This window comes from Accipiter gentilis, chromosome 15, assembly GCF_929443795.1.
Source record: "Accipiter gentilis chromosome 15, bAccGen1.1, whole genome shotgun sequence".
In the NCBI taxonomy this organism is placed as follows: domain Eukaryota; kingdom Metazoa; phylum Chordata; class Aves; order Accipitriformes; family Accipitridae; genus Astur; species Astur gentilis.
The window spans coordinates 17,587,227-17,605,167 of NC_064894.1; the positions used below are offsets into that span (position 1 = coordinate 17,587,227).

General features: G+C 37.9%; 1 protein-coding gene across 4 annotated transcripts in view; it reads right to left on the minus strand.

Annotated features, from left to right (window-relative positions):
• Positions 1 to 7,263: 7,263 nt before the first annotated feature.
• ASCC3 (activating signal cointegrator 1 complex subunit 3) overlaps positions 7,264 to 17,941 on the minus strand; it is a 278,562-nt gene continuing 267,884 nt past the window's right edge. For all 4 annotated transcript variants that reach the window (XM_049818318.1, XM_049818319.1, XM_049818320.1 and 1 more), the window contains 5 exons: positions 16,759 to 16,910; positions 16,097 to 16,247; positions 10,127 to 10,333; positions 7,963 to 8,138; positions 7,264 to 7,865 (listed from right to left, as the gene is read on the minus strand). In XM_049818318.1, coding sequence (XP_049674275.1) covers positions 7,718 to 7,865; positions 7,963 to 8,138; positions 10,127 to 10,333; positions 16,097 to 16,247; positions 16,759 to 16,910 — 834 coding nt within the window. In that variant the 3' untranslated portion in view covers positions 7,264 to 7,717. The remainder of the gene's footprint in view (positions 7,866 to 7,962; positions 8,139 to 10,126; positions 10,334 to 16,096; positions 16,248 to 16,758; positions 16,911 to 17,941) is intronic.

Consider the following 17,941-nt stretch of genomic DNA (forward strand, 5'->3'; position numbering starts at 1 on the left):
ACCTGTTGAGCAGGTTTGTTTCTGTTTTCTCTAAGTTTTAAGTTCATGGCCAGACTGAACAGGATGAAAAAGCTATTACAGCACTCCTTGGGTATGTCACATGCTGTGAAGCTAAGACCTGGGGACCATCAGCAGTGTTAGGGCAAAAGTCCTCTGCTATTGCGGTCTAGCTACAAGATATTGACGTGAAACAAAAAAAAAAGTTTTATGAAAGATAATTATTTGTGGGTGACCATGTCTGTTTATTTTATCAACAGGAGGCAAAAATTGTTAGCAAAAGTTTCAGAAACTTTACCTAGCTGTGATTTCTTCTGAGTTACGGCGTAGCATTGCAGAAGATGGTACTGCAACTACGTATACCTGGGTGAAAGCAAAGTCTTAATCCTTTATGAATGTGCTTTGCAATTTCTAAACCTTTTCCTAAGGGGTCTTTGTGAAGTTGTGTGAAGCGTTTGCCTTGTGATGCGTATGCTATGGTATATAAACTATGGAGGCTTTGTTCTCTTGAGAAGAGCAGAGCATGTATTTTCCTAATATCTGCAAGGATGAGGCTGAAAGGTATTGTCAATGTTTGCATGTAGGAATCAAGTAAAAATGCATGAGATGCTCATCTAGTCAAGTGCAAGTTCTGCCTTTGTGCATCACACATGTGGGTATGGCCTATAACTATTTCACTTTGGTCAGTTCTGAGCATTTCTTTACCAAGGAGAACTGAGAAATCTCCACATCCATCTTTTCCCAGACTAGCTCATTCCCTCTTTGAATCAAGTCACTTAAAATTAAAATCTAAAATTAAACTGGCATTTGCCTTAATCATACAGCTAACTGTGCTGTGTATTTTGCACCTGTCTTATTTGCTTAATATATTCTTGGAGTAACGTTGCAGCATATTTTGAGTTTAGCAAAGTAGGGCCTTATGTGGTTATTTGTAGATCTCAGATTGCAGGGACCTAATCATAGATTAGGACTTTCCTCTGTGCTACATTTCCTATAAACAGAGAATGAAATTCCCCTAAAGGTCCTATCCCAGAAAGCTTAGTCCAAGTATAACGTGAGAGACCGTGTTGGGAGGGGTGGGATGGGGCAGGGCAGAGCCATGCCAAAGAAACAGCAAGATCCTGTAACTGGGGTAAACTTTTAAATAGTTATGTAGTCTCTCTTGTATTATATTATATATGTTGTACTTTAGATAGGGCAAAATAGCAAAAAGAATTAATAAATTTAGGGATAAGTCTTGCTTTGGTGTGGCTGAATGAAGGGGCCTTTTTAGAGAGATGGCAGAATCTTCTCTGTTTTTTTCAGCTCTCCCTTTAGTCATTGCAATCATCTGAGAAAATAAAATAAGGTTTAATTGCAGAATCTTCACAGCTACAAAGATGACAGTTTATCAGAACCTGATATTACTGAGCTACTACAATGAGTAATTAGTCCCTAATTAGTTGGATTTGCTGACAAATACATAATGGGAACTCACCATGTGTTATTGGCATCTGAAACAATTTTATCCTGTTAGCTAGAAGAAAGTACCGCTGTCAAGTATGTAAGTCTAATTTTCCCACATTAGCACTATGTGGTAGAAACTGAGTTATTTCCATTCCAAGGTGCAAATTTGCTAGTGTGTGAAGAATGCTGTTTATCACATTTATGTAGAGATTTAGAGTGTAGTTAGAAAAAGGTGGTGATATTTCTAGACTCCCTTTTCTACTGTTCTTCTTGCCAGTAATTAATAGCATAGCCCTGTAACTATTTGTACATGTATCATGTTATCAAGAGCGTGATTTTTCAAAAATGCCCAATTCTCCTCTGCTGTCATTACAATTAGTGGGAATCTTATATTCAGCACAGAACACTTTTCGTTCTTTACTCCATTGGTTTTCTAGCACATGAACAATAGCCAATATCTTCATTTACCCCTCCCCCCCCCCCCCCCCCCCCCCAATGTTCTCATTTCTCTTCTAAAATCTAGATGTAGACACCCCCCACACTCAGTGGTCATGCTATTTTCAGAGAGATCTCCATCTTGGTCTCTTACCTGTGTGATCTTTGTCATTGTGCAATGAGATGTCACCAATGCTGCTGTGTATGGACACAGCAAGAGGAGACACAAGCCTTCTACTTTGGGTGCATGTTTTTATTGAGAGTCTTAGTAGGGCAAGGATAGGCTGGAGGAAGAAAGCAGCAGTGAAGCCTAATGCATACACTTAGTGAAGCTTTTATGTTCTTTATTTCTGAGGAGAGATTTGAGTAGAGAAGGTGGTTGTGATTTTCTAGGAATAGAGATGCAGAAAACAGGCTTACTGACTTGGAGAGTCCCAGATTCAAATCACATTGATGCAGTATGGAGCTCATTAGAAGATCTGAGTACAAGACATATTGTAAACATTTAATTGCAGGATGGTGTAATCACTGTGGAGAATCCTTTTCTATAGAGCTTGTTTCTTCTGTCTAGATTGAATCGTCTGTAGGAATTATTTACACAGGGACTCATTTAGTAAAGCAGTACAATTGCTTTCCAGAGAAGTTCCTCTAATATAGAAGTTCCCTTCACACACACTTCATGAAAGCAGCTTAACCTCTTACTGCTACTAGTGTGTGACATTAATAACAAACTTGGTTAGTTCATTCCTGAGCTTTTGGAAATCACTTCAGAAAAAATGTGTGTCAAATGTGCGGATGTAAGTCTTGGCACAACCTGCTGAAGTGCAGTTGGAGTGTGCTCTGAGAAGACATGTCATTTAACAAGATACGTTTTTAAAAAGATGGGTGGGAATCAAACATAGCCAATGGAATAGGCATTGTGTGTAAATAGAGAAGGACCATTCTCAGTAGCAGCCCTGATCGCTTTTTGTAGCTTGCATCTGTCTGGGCATCCTATGGCATCCAAACTTTTTGTCAGAAATACTTCTTCTCATGGAGCAGGACAATTCTCCCTTCTCATAAAATAGCTTGGAAGAGAGAATTTTGAACACTTATGGTTCTTCTGACTTACTTACAAAATAGCATGGGCTTGATTAGCTAATTAAGCTTGAGTAGGTAAGTATCCATCTTATTGGCATACCTGCATGGGGATAGCAGAAGTGACACAGGACCTATGGAAGACTTTCTGTCTTTTGGAGTGGCAACTGAAATATCTTTGGTGATTTTGTAGTGCATTAGATGCAGTTAAGCAACTGAATTGCTTGCCTATGACTAAGGAAGTAATAAGGGCTCAATTTGATTACCTGAGTGTAAATACCTAATGCTATTTCAGATGCCTTAGGTTACATGAGGCATCCACAGAGAGTGACAGAACAGCATCATGTTTCACATCTGGTAGCCCTCTGCAGATGGCGCACATTCTTCTGGAGCTGAAAGTGGAGGCCAGGTGAGATATTGCATATTAAATGGCACTGGATATTTGCATGTAAGCAACTAAATCAGGGCCAAAGGTGTGCAATTTAGCTGGAAGAAAGGATACCTAAAACTAAAACAAAAAAAGTTTATATGAAAATCACTTGCACAAATTTACCATTTCATATGAGGTGTAAAACATGCTTGGATGGATGGGTGGCTTCCTTTTATGCCCATGGCTTGGCTTTCTGGTTACAGAATTATCATACAGACTTTTTTTTCTACTCTCAGCATTAGTCAAGACTTTTTTATGGAGACCTTTAGGATGTGGAAAAAAATATATGGTTTCCTTGTATAACCTTACTTTGTCCTGCTTCAGTACTTACTACATAGGCTAGAATACTGTCCATACCACATGATAGAGAGATGAGCTTAAAAAATTCCTTCTATGATAATATGCTGCTACTAATATGGATAACTGTATCTGAACAGGTGTTGATTGTAGGGTTTACAGGTAGTGGAAGGCGCTAAAGGGAAGTCTACCTTAAATGGGCTGGGTGGAAGCAAGACAAGAGTGATGATTTAAGAACTGGCTGCAGGAAATAAGCCTCTTTGTAGGGAAGTGATGCTGGTTGGACCAGTTCATCAGACTGTCTTAAACATATCACAGCCTCTTTTTCTTGAGTGAGGGAGGAACATAGGACTTTGGATTCCAGCTGTGATGCGCGAGAGCAGATGCACACGGGATACCTTATTCTCTTTATAAGTACCTCCCAGAACTAGAAAATTGGAATTACAGAATTTACCTTTCTTTAAATGCACCCTGTTCAGTGAATGTTCAAGTCTTATACTAGGCTCCAGGATGGAGGTTGATGAGAGACTTCCTGAAGTTTCCTCCAGGATGGCCATCTAGAGATGGTGTCTAGAAGCAAACTAATGATGAGGAAGAGGAATTTTGTGACACTAGCATAAACCCCTGAATTCATCTGGGTGAAATGAGGGCCTCCAAAGATTCAATTTACAACAAAAGAGGAAGACCTGCAGTAGTGAAGATGGCTTCATGGTGCCACTGTGTACTTGGACTAGAACCACAATCTTAAGTAAGGTTCTAGAACAACAGATTGCATTGTAAGAGCTCCTTAAGAAGAGATGGGGGATGGTTGTACATACCCAAACCTCCTCTAGCTCCTGCTAAGTACTGCTGTGATGCCGTTATCAGATTTGGACAGGTAAGATGGAAAGGGTGAAGTCACATAGGTGGACTTAAATACATCTTGATACACAAGATGTGCATGTTTTTTGTTGCTCTTCTCAATTTTTGGAAGAAGTATTATATCTGAGCAGGCAGGCACTAACTGCAGCTGCCCTCAGAGTAGGGGGACACCCCCCCGCCCCCCCAACCTGCTTGCAAACTGGAATGAGAAATTTAACATTAAGAATTTCTGTATGTGCTGTTAATTTGCTCATTTGTTTGATTTTCATACTTTTGTTAGACAGCTATTCTTACTTTCCACCATTAGATATCACTGGATTGAACATATTGATTGTTCCTTCTAAGCAGCTGTTTCAAATGCATCAGAATTCCTTCTCTTGGAGTTTTCAGATAAATACTGATTCTAATCAATATGCTTAAATTCATTCTGTATAACTTCAGACTTTGTCTTCATGAATCCAATACTTTTGTAAAAAAAAAGTTTCAAATATGTTATTTAGAAATGTCACCAAACTATTTCTAAAAACAATTAACATGCTAGGAAATTAAATACAATATTTCCAAACCAAAGTACAAATGACATTACAGAAACTCTTTGATTGATTAATACAGAATACTGAAGCTATTGTCTGCTACTCTGCAGTTAGACTATTTTGTGATGTGCATTTACAAAGCAACAAGAGCTAGCGTCACTATGTTGGTATGTTGTTTGACTGTGGCATAGCTCTTTTTCCTAATTAATTAAAATTGTTGAGGGACAATATGTTGCTTCAGCCAAGAATTTTCCCAAAGAAAAGGCTTAATTTCTGTGAAAATTTACTTGGAGATTAGAGAAAACAATTCTCCTAAAAAAAAAAAAAAAAAAAAAAAAAAAAAAAAAAAAAAAAAAGCATAAGACTAAGTAAATGTGTGTATAACCAAACTTTTGCCTACCAATTTGAAAAAAATTTGTTTGCTGTGTGACACACCAGCAAGTTATATTGATATAGTCTAAATGGCAAAGGTGGCAGTTGTATCAGCTAGCAGGCCATTAATATGATGACTTTTTCTATTATAGTCCCCTTTTCTTAGGCAATAAAGTTGACCTATACTAATGAAATATAAATTTTTTAACATCATCAGGTGATGTGAAGATCTCTGAAAATACTCAACTACAGAATTCATTAATTTTTTCTCACAATTTAGAGGTGCCTGATATATATGAAATGAATTGTTGTTTAACTACTGACCCTTTGAAATCAGCCAGCCTTCTCTTTGCTGCAATGTAGTGTTGCCAGCAGGTCACGGGAGGTGGTCAGCACTGGTGATGCCGCACCTGGAGTACTGTGTCCAGTTTGGGGCTGCCCAGTATGAGAGACATGGACATACTGGAGAGAGTCTCGGCGAAGGGCCACAAAGATGATGAAGGGACAGGGGTGTCTCTCCTATGAGGAAAGGCTGAGAGAGCTGGGACTGTTCAGCCTGCAGAAGGCTTAGGGAAATCTCATCAATGTGTATAAATATCGGAATGGAAGATGTTAACAAGGACAGAGCCAGGCTCTTTTCAGTGGTGCCTGGTGACAGGACTAGAGAGAGTGGGCACAAACTGAAGCACAGGAAGGTCCCTCTGAACATCAGGAAACACTTTTTTTTTTTTTTTTTTTACAATGAGGGTGACCAAACACTTGCACAGGTTGCCCAGAAAGGCTGTAGAGTCTCCATCATTGGAGATACTCAAAAGCTGTCTGTACATGGTCCTGGGCAACCAGCTTTAGGTGTCCCTGCTTGATGAGGGGGGTTGGACCAGATGACATCCAGAGGTCCCTTCCACCCTCAACCAGTCTGTGATTTTGTGTGGATGCAGCACCACCAGTGTCATTTTTTTTTTCTGGGAAGCTTCCAGGCAACAACTTTGCTGTATTCTCTCATTTGGTGAAACACAATGGAAGTGATAGCAAAATGATCCCTCAGAGAGGCAAGGCTTATCAGCTAAATGCAAAGCTGAACAAGTTCAAATATTAATATTCAGTTTAAGGTCTAGTCTATCGGAATGAAGAGACACAATATTTTTTGCAGTATGTTGCTTCCAAGCGCTTGCTCAGCATCTTGAATCCCCTTAAGGTTGAGAAGAGGACTGACCTCAGGATGTGGAGATTTAAGCAGTCTCATTGCTGTATCGTGCAGAAGGAGGATGCTGCTACCTTCTCCCTTCAGATTTACGTCTTGCAGGTGGAATTGCCTCCGTAGTACTATCACTGAGCTGGGCGTCTCTTAGACACTACCTATTGTCTGGCAGAACTCTTCCTTGGTCATCAAGCAGTCTGTTGTAAACCATTTTTGTAGCCTCTCTCTCCTTTATTACAGAATGTAGCTGCCCACTTTAGCACTGAACTGGACACCCAATTTCATATGCCCTAGTCCTTCAAAATTCAGCAAAACCCCACTAAAGTAATTGTAAATATGTAATATATATGTATGGGGTGTATATGTATGTACATACATCTGAAGGGTAAACATTATGATCGATATATAAATTCCATCATTGCTATACTGGAAATATTTTATACTATTTAGCATGCCTTTATAACCAGATTTACTATATATATAAGTAATACAAATTTGTGACATTTTTCCTTTAGATTATCACCTTCAAAATGTAGTATGCAAAGAGGAGGATTTTGTTACTATATATCATATTTTACACTGAAAAATCTAACACAAGACATTCTTATGGACATATTTTTATTAAATGTGACAAACACACCCATCAATATTTTTAGCACTTCTTAGATCAAATTTTGTATTTTTCCCTATAAATTAGAAAAGTTGACTATTTAAACTACATTAATACGTAGGCTTCAGAACACTTTCCAAAATTAAGACTATAGCCCTAAATTTGCACAAATTACAATACCTTTTAGTCTTTTATTTTGATGTGTCAAAACTCAGTTAACAATATAACCTCTGAAAGAAGAAAGATGAAACAGGAAAAGACAAATCTTCATAAAGGAGTAAGGCCACTGTGGCTAACTCTGTGTTACTAGAGTCAATACAGTAGTCACTTTCAATTTCCTAGTTGTCTTGAGGTTTGAAGTTGGTTCCACTAAGGCAAATGCATTTTTGGATGTCCAGAATGACCAGATGTCTGTCTTTAGCTGCAAAACCAATTCTTCTGAATGGACTTTTCAGATCACCTTACTTCAGAGCCAGGTGACTGATAGCATCAGACACCTCTGTTGTGACTTGCGCTGAAGTACTAGCTGGTATAATGTTCAGGTAAATATCATACTGTTGGTCCATACCAAGATAGCTGTCACTCATGAGATACAGTGTGTAGATGCACCTAAAACGTAAAAAGCAGAATCGTTAGTGTGGAAATTAGGCCTTGACTACTTGGGAAAGATAATCACTAAGAGAACTTAATTTACAAATTGTCATACTTTCCAGGAGTTTCTGGAGTATAAAAAGCAACAGAAACAGTATTTCGATTTCTGACATATCCAGTTCTTTTCAGGGCGATGAGCTCTTTTTTATCGACTTCTCCCAGTATCAAAAACCATCCTTCATCTTTAACTTTGGGGAATCGAGGAGCCACTGCTTTACTCTCTTGCTTTCCCTGTTGGTGAAAAGAAACAGCTTAGTAAAACTAGAAATCACCTTTCCAAAATGCCATTCTTCCCTGAATGAAAACCACCTCTAAACTACATTGTTGTGAATTGTTACCTAAGACTATAATTTAGCCAGACTAAAATATTTTTGTTATTTCTTTTCAGATGAAGTGTTTTTTTTTAAAAAAAAAAATCACAGTCCACAGAGAAAAACCCAGAATACAAGATACTATTCCGCTTATTTTGTAAGCTATTAAAACTTGAATGGAAATACTGTTCCCTTTTTGTAATTTCATCTAATATATTACAAACGCTATTCTCTGCAGAAGGGTTAATTGTAAACCTAGTGTCTTTAAATAAAGCTAAACAATATTGTTCAAGATTAATATAAAGACAAAAACAGCACTCGAAGTCTTTATTTGAGGTTGATATAGCAAAAGGAAAGATTATTTCAGTGATTCTTTAAGACAGTGACTTTACTGCTGGAAGCTGAAGATATAATGATGCACACTCAATCAGCATTCATTTCGTGTTCTGTAGAGGGAAAGGTTTTACTGAAGATTTATACAGAAGAAAAAGCACCACCATAGCAATGAAGCTTCAGAAACAGTTTGATCCGGCTGTTTCTTACAAAAGAGGGATCAAATTCTAGGAGAGGTTTGTAGTACAGTGATCACTGCACAAAATGCTCCTGGCTCCCTTCTTTTCCATGGCTTCTGGTTAGGTACAGTCTCTGTCAGTAACTAACTGGCACAGCAAATAGAATGACTTCTGGAGAAGCTTTGACCCTTTTTCCTTCCTATAAATGAGATAGATAGTCTCCCCATGAAACTATGGTGAACTGCAATAGTCAGCACAAGAAGTCTTTAGGGGAAAAAAGAATACTTTTCAAATATAATTCTTTAACTAATGTAGGTAAGTTACCTTCAGGATTTACAACAGAACATATGTATCTCTGTTATTATTTTTATCAAAATGAAGTTACCTTAAGTGTCTCAGAACTAACATCTGAAACTGTTCTCTGCTTACATCTTGAACTTTTCTTCATATCTTAACAAAAATGCTAGTAATTGTTGTTCTTAGTTGTTTGAAATGTTAGAAAAATTCATTAGCAAAATTATAATCATGGTGGTCCATATGCTGCTCATGGTATGCAAATGCCAAAAATGCATCTATAAGTAAGTGATAGCTACAGCGTCAGCAGTGCCTGATTTGAATGCAAGAGGCATGGTCTTAACTCCTGCAAGAGCTGACAAACAGTGAGTTACTGCTGCTATGGGCAGAGCAGTTGGAAACCTGTGCAGCTGCTGGTGTTTCTGGCTTGGCACATGAAGACCTGCTGTGGGCCCAGTGAGGTGACCAGCCCAAGAAGAAATGGGATGTGCTTTAATGGAACAAAGGGGTGGGACTGAAATTTAGGTGTGGAAAAGAATTGCAAATAGAAGTTGTTCTAGGAGCTGTTCAAAAAAGCTTCATATGTAAAATATGAGGAAAATATCCTCAGTAAAGGCCTGAGAATGTGTTATGAGTGGAAACATATTTATAGGTATGGGTCTGGTAGAGCAGTTTGGAGGTACGTGGGAAGCTTATAAATTGTTTTGGGGAAGCAGGATATGCAAGAGCATGAGTGGCAGGAGTTTGGGGCTGGTGAGTACTTAAAAACTGCCTGTGAAGTTATCATAGTTACTGTCACTGCTTATAGTACCCAAACAAATGAACTTTATGAGTTTCTGGTTTGTAAAAAAAACAGTGAGAGAATTTTTTCATTGACTTGAATTGCTCTAGGGTTTTACCTTAAGAGTCTATTTACTATCTTACTGCAACCTGAAAAACCATTTGCTTCATTACTAACACAGAAAAGGCTTTGAAAGTGTTTATAATTTACATAATGCTTAAACCATAAAAAACCCTGTGATGCTGTATAAAGCATTACTGATAATGTAAATGGATTATTGGAAACTTGTGCACTTGGGAAGGAAATGATAAAGTAATCTACCTGATACCCCATCTGGGTTCTCTGCAGATTTACTTGGAGCACATACTCTTGATCAGCATGTAATTTAATCCACCTTTTGTCATCTCGTGCGTCTGTTGTCAAAGAAGGAACAGGCACTTCGTTCTGTGGCTGAACTGGGTCATCCCAACAGCCCTTAATGCTCAGGCTGACGTTTAGAATTGGCAAACGGCACAAGAAATTCCAAGCCTGTAGGAAAAACAGATCCCTGTGGATTACAGGACTACCTCTACAATCATTGTCACTGTAACAATAACAATTCAATGTGCACTCTACATATTTATTCTATATTAATAATATTTTATTATGTATTAGAATATCATATATAATTGTACAACTCTCGATCACAAGCATAAAATACTTTTCATTAACCTCTTACTCTACTTTCTTCTAAGCAAATAAAACAAACGTGAAACTCCTCAAGCACGTTACACGTGCCTCACTAAGATTACTGATGTCTGAACACAGGAAAAATTCCTTACCACTCCCGATTAAAGTATTTTTTCCCTATAAGCCACTTAAAAACTAGTATAATTAAGTTTTAAATTAAACTTCCTTAGCATAATCCATAAAGAACAAGTCACTGCAGTGCTAATTAGCAATGGGCAAACCTCAGAGAGTTCAGAGGATCAGTTCAGATAATTAACCAAAAGTTCAACTGCATATCCAAAGTTATCCCTATTTTTTTTTTTAAGGTTTTCTTGCATCGATCTTCACGAACCCTCTTTATAGTCCTCCCGAGGAATCTTAAGTCGCTGTGGTTTCTGATGAACTGCAACAGGCCCTCAACTTTCTCTCATCCTTGTACAGAGAACTGTTGTTAGAGGCATACAATTTGTGTAGCTAAACGTGACGCTCTCTTCAACCTTAAAGAGGCATCCTGAAAATGTAGTCCTATGTATCTCTCATTTAGGTCTCTCATCAGAGAGAAAAACAGCTCTGAGAAGTTGTGACGAAAATGGAGGGGAGTAGTGCAGACTTTCCTTTAGTAAAAAGAAAAGCAGCATGTTCACTCAATGAAATTTGTTAGGAAGAAGAAATGGAAAAATGGGCTGTGGAATGGAGGCAGTGATTTGTGGCCTCACTATGGCTGAAAAAGATAGATGAGGCTGGCACTGGAAGAAAAAACCAAAAGACCAAGAACCACGCTCTGCCCTACCCTCCTTCCCCTCCACCGCCAAAACAAAACAGGAATCAGCACTTCACCCATGTTTTCAAACAACACATATGAAAATCTAGAGGGTGGGAAGGAGAAGGAAAGAATATTGGTCTTGGTAAAGAGCCAGCAGATGTCAAAATAGGAACTTGTGGGAACAAAGAGGGTAGGCATAGTCACACGGGCAATACTGGCATGGAACAGAAATGTTTTATCTGGAAAAAGACTAAAGTAGATTTTATTTTTCATGTTTTGTTTTGACCATCTTGTGTCTCAACAAAATCTGTTTTCATTTAGATTTAGATTGTGCTTGATGCATCTCTGATTACTTTTTTCTGTGCTAGAAGATCTAGAGCCCTAATAAAAGCTCAGTTTGATTTTTGGAGACATCATTGCCATGGTTCACACTGACAGTAATGGTATATGTTAATACATAATTAGGGATACAGCAGCCAGGGTAAGCAGACCTAAGGTTGCACCGTGTAGGAAAAGGTGGTGCCGTCCCTCTCTCCAATACCCTCCCCTCCAGCTAGCCGTCCCCCTCTCCGTCCCTGATATGTCAGCACTACCATGTTGCGATTGTGCAGCTAGATGGATCAGCTAGCTAATCATTTTGGTGACAGCATGAACTTAGATCAGCTTAAAGCTGATTGTAGAAGCATATTCTCTAATCCTGCGAGTACTCTGAATAAGCATGAACCTTCAGTGCCACTGAAAGAAGTGGTCCAGCCTCCTCCCCTGCTGGCACAAGCATTCACATAGCCACTTGGCTACAGGCCATTCTGACTCTTAGCGAGAGGGTTGGTATGATCCCTCCTCCCCTCGTCCCCAGATGCTCACTCCCACCTCCTCCCCTGAACCAGCCACAGCGTTTGTGCAGCTGTGCAGTGAGCTGGGTCAGGGGAGGTGAAAATGGCATAGGGAGGGCAGGACTGCCCATTTCGACTGCAGTGCGGACTTATGTTGGATTAAAATGGCTGCATTACCAGAGCCTGGCTGAACTAAGCGAGAAAACTGATTTAGGCTAAAAACTAATCTCCCTTTCTTCCCTCTTCTGTGTGCTGCATGAACAGCTGTGTCTGTTCTATGGGGAAGGTGGGGAGGGCCAGCTGTGAGCGCTCAGGAACTGCAGTGTAAAAGCAGGGGACACCGATGAACAGTGCCTTAGCTAAGAAAGGACAGGAAAATTAGAACAGAAAATAAACAGCTAGAACATTAAGGGAAAAGAGATTTCTCTTTGTCCCAACTCCGAAAGGCAAAAGGGGGGAAAAAGGGCAGCACCTTGAAGAAGGAGAGAAACCACCACAGACATTCTTCATTAATTAGCTGTTGCCAGGATTTTGCTACATTTAACACACAAGACACTACTAAAATCACGTCCAGCAGATCACACTGGATGGGACAACTTGAGTAGTAACACCTTAACTGGCAAATGATTTTATGTTTAATGTAAAGGTTTTTAAAATGAAGCTTCCTGTAGGACCTGTACACACCTACTGTGTGAGACTCTCCGTGCACAAAAGCAGTGTACTTCTGCTGTGTTCAGTAGAGGCACCCTAATATACACCAACCCGCTGAGCACCCCTTTGGTTATACTTTAAATATCATTTACCTGGAAAACTTTCATGTGCAGTATCTCAGAGGACAAGACCTGCTACAATTATGTTAGAACAAAGTTTAATTTCAGCAGAGATCATAATGTATTAACTCCTTTAGGGGCATTACCTGTTGCTCTGTTGAAGACTATGATTTGGTCTGGTTTATACCATGCAACCCCAACATATTATTCTATTTGTCAAAGGCTGTCATGTCCTTATGTAGCTTTTACAGTGCAAACAAACCAAAGTAACTCTGAGTAACTTTCTAATTAGATAAGAAAGTAGTTGTAGTGTGTCATTCTCCAGGCCCTGTGTATTTGAGAATTAAAGGCAAAGTTAGTACTGCTTTATCATTGATACAGTATGAACAGCAGGCTGCCTTTTTATCATCCACACAACATGAAGAAAATGAAGAAATGCTTTTCTTACTGAGGAAAAAAGCCAAGTAGTAACAGCTGAAAATGAAAAAGAAGATTACAGGAACACATACTTCCGGGGTAAAAGCAGCTAATACTACAGAAAGAATAGTATTTTTTTCAATCTTGAGGTTTCTTTTTTCTCTTTCAATAAGATAAATATCAGCTTAGTATTTTAAAAGCTGCCTAATGCCTAAGTGACTTAGAAACTGAAAAAAATTTGTTAAAGAAATATGATTCAGAATGAATCATGGAAACAAACATGGAGCTTAGGCCAAAGATCAGAGTAACAGTCTAAATAGTTTTTAAATTTAGACTGTCAGCTTTCAAAGCCCCACTGACTTTCAATGAGTTTTAGGATTATAACTAACTTTTGGAAAATTAAACTCAGGCTCCCATGTTAGTTAGATAGTTCTTGACAATTTTACTGGTTTTTTTGCTGTATAGGATAAGACAAACACATATTATCTCCTTTTAAATATATCAACATGCCCAGCGTGTGCATGTACATGTATACTTTATATATATTTACCTACCAAACCCATAGATTCAAATCATAATCACATGAGAAATTCTTCATGAACCTTTGATAACTTCATTAGCATTTTTGCCAATAATCTGTCTCCCCAGGACTTAGCCTAATATTCCAAATCCATGAGCAGCTTCAAGAGCTGCTATTTAAAAATTAATTACCAATCTGCTTAAAAGACATTTTCATCTTTCCAAAGATGAAGTTTTTTCCTTTTCCTATCTGCCTCAAATTTATGTAAAGCTCAAGCTGTTTTTACCAGTTTCATGCTAGTAACAGGTTTAAGGTATAGGTTCAATATACTGTGAGAAGTAAAAGGTTTGTTAGGAAAAGAATGTTTCTGGCAATTTAGTGGTGTACTTACTACTCTATTGGACTTTGTTCAGTTCTGGTGCCAGAATGCTAGGCTTAAACTCTGTAATCTTATATTCTTTCTTTATAGAAAATGTTTCATAAAGATGCATTCTTTATTGAAGAATTTTTCTCTTGGTTGGCCCCTAAGTGTGCACTGAAAGACTTTACATCTGAAGACACTCAACAAGCAGTCTCAATATGAATTTGAATTCTGTGCAAGGTATTACAATAGTTTTTGGGTGTTTTTTCTGGAGGAAAAAAAAAAAAGCCGTAAAGAATATAAAATATTGGCATAAAGGTTTCACATTTGCAATGACCTGCATAATACTGTCATGGCTTTGCTATACCCAATACAGCCATTCCCAACTCACGGAAATGAAACTTTCTCCTTATATGATGCTAAAACATTGTGTTTTTCCATCTTATATGTATCTGTATTTACAAACAGATATATAGAGGCATAGAGTCATTCACAGCGTGAATGTACACACCACATACACACAAGCTATTTTTGAAGAAACTGCTAAGACATTTCAATACCAGCCAAACATATTTATCTGAGGATTAATCTTCATCTATTGAATCAGACGAGAACACTGCCATGCATACAATTATTTAATTAGCAGCCAAATCCTCTGCCAGTCAGCAGCCGTTCCAGGCATACTGATGGGGCAGTAGATGCAAATCTCACAGTAGTACTGCTTTTTCTCATTACTACTGCAATTAGCACTTAAATTGATGCTTTAAACATACTAATTTCTGGAATAATTCAGGATTTGTATGTTACCTGGGATCGCCTCACTGCAGAGACGACACCAGATTGCTACGCAAATTGAAGCACTTTTGAGCCAAATAACCATCATCATATCAGACAGAGCCAATTTGCATTTGCTTTTAAAGATAACAGAATGGCAATTTATGCAAATAAATTAAGTAAGTTTACTTCTGAGTTTTCCCTGAACTAATTATAACAATGTTCTAATTTTTTATCACATCTAAAAGTTGGACTGAAATCAATGTGTATTATGTTAGAAATCTGTTGTTAAAGGAAGCTTTGTTTTGATGTCAATACATTTTCTTAATTCAAAATTTTGGTGTTAATTTAGTTACAAATGCAGATGTCTGTTATAGACATTTAAGTACTTTTCTTCTTGTTTGCATACCAGTAAAAGGTTTAACTGAAGCTGAACAGTCAAACACAGGACATATTGCTGTCCTTTTAAATATTCAAATAAAAAACATTTGAAGTATAGCTTTTGAAGTTTTCATCTTTCGTACATTTCTTTGAAATCAATAGGCTTAGCATGCAATGAATACTATGGAATATAGCTGTCCTTTGCCAGGAATGGCTTGAAAATCAAACTGAAAATAAGACTCTAGCAGCCTCAGGATTTTGGAATAGTATTTTTTTCTTTCCCTTGTGAAGTGTGAAATTTTCATCTGCTTTTTCTGTTTCAAATAGAAAATGATTGCTGGATCTTTTACTAAGGGTATTCTCAGGAAAAAATGGTGTTTGACAGACCACTTCAGAAACCAGTTATGATGACATTTGCAATGCATGTATTCCTAGTGCATAGCTGGCTATGAAAAGGTGGATAACACTCAGCAGATTGAATGACCTAGAGAAGCATCTTTAGAGCAAAGAGATCTGGTAATATCAGCCATAAACCAGACTCTGTTACTGGTTAGCAAGGATTAAGTGAAAATAATATTGAGAAAACAGGCAGAGAAGAACCTTGATAAAGCTAGCAGTACCTTGAAATTAGAGGAATGAATGTGTTGCACTTTATATAGAACATCACGATATTTGCTGAGGGGAAGTGAAGTGAGTATTTCTTTTCCCAACTACTCTTCCTTTCCAATCACATTGATAACGACCAAATGGATAGAAAGTATTACCTGTGAAATGTGTGCTGTTTGCAATTCACTGTCCACAATGGAAGCAAAAACATTCTCTTTTCCTTCACAGGCAGCCATTAGTTCGGGAAGACACTCGATAGGTCCTTGGTAACCTCCATACACACTCTTCCTTTTGCCTTGGCTCCACTTCCTGATACAGACAGCAAAACATATGCCCAGGGAGGGAAAGCAAACATTTGTTTTCAGTTGTTTTGGTGGTAAAACTTGATACTGCTTTCTGTTATTAAATGTTGGTCATTTATTTTTGGGTAGCATTAATTACTGCATCATCTAGGCATCTATAGAGCTTAGCATTATCTATGATATTAAGATGGATACTAATGTATTTTTATAATGGATTAAACTAAAGAGATAATTAATACACAGAGTTAGATTTGTTAGGACTTGGAACCCTTCCAGTGATCTCTTGTTAATTTGTCTCGAATCATGGTTCTCAAAATAATCTGTGGGAGTTAATTAATCAATGAATATTGAAAACAGAAACAGAAATTCCATTTGGGAAAGCATCACTGTGAAAGAATGAGTTCTGCTTCTGGCGCATTAATGAACGTTCCCGAGCACAACAATGACATTCAAACAAAATCAGCAGTCAGAAGTGGAATGAAACTGCAAACCTGCAAATGCTTAAAAGAATTACATACCGAAAAAGGTGAAGGTGGTGTAGCTCTATATTGGGCAAAGTAAGCAGGGAGGAGTCATGTATCCATCTGCCCTGAACCACCATCTGCACCAGATTGGTTATATTCAGAGCAGTTACCAGCCAGCCATGATGTGCTGCAACATCCAGCATTGCCTAATCAAAAGAGACATATATAAAAAAAAGAAAATGCAAGTATAATTGTGTACCTGGTTCATACAAGTAAGAGCATTTATTTAATGTTTAACATACAGGAATTTCTAGGCCTTCAACATAGGAATTTACTTCAACCCCTACTGATGGCAGTAGGCATCTTTTGAATTAACCCTGAAAAAAGATGCATCATCATCAACTCTTACTCTTGAAAAGATAATTTACACCATGTTTGTGGGGGTGAGAGCAGACAGTGGGATCTTTTCCTTACAAATAACCTCTCTTTTACATAATCCAACTCAGAATGAAAGGAATACATCTCAAAGTTTACTGTAAAGGAAGAAGTTACAATTAACTGCAGTATTGGTTTATATTGTGACATGAGAGCTGTGCCAGAATTGCAGAATTATTCAAAAATCCTTGAACTATTGAAGAACAACATCATATTTACAATTGTTCAAAAATTAATACTAATGTCACTTACCAGTAGCAGTTATTATTCCCAATTTAACCTAAGGACTTAAAACATCTCTTGAATTGGACTAGATAAAAAGACTAAAATTTAGCTTAATGAGCATTTTTGAGGTTTTGTTCAACACTGACCCCTAACTTGAGATCTTGAAGAAAGATTACAAAATAGCTAATAGTTTAGCTAGGGTGAGTAAGAGCAGTCAGAAATAACATGGATTTCACCCTTTGCATTGTGAACAGCTGACTATCTTGAGAATGAGGCTGTTTCTCCTTTGGCATCTCTACCCTGAATCTGAAAAGCTTTCCCAAAGTACATAAAAAAGCCAAGCAAACACCAACCCCCTGCCATGCAGCTACACATCACACTTGAAAGTGTTAGCGATCATCCTGCCTTCCATGTCTCATGACTTTCTGTCCATTTCTACTTACTATGTTTTCAACAACCCAAGTAAAAGGTATACTATAAGTATCACTAGCATGAAGATCTATATCTGCAAAATTCATTATGGATTGTGCATTGTGAGTGGCCCTATTGACACAAAAAAATTGTTATGCTTGTTTTT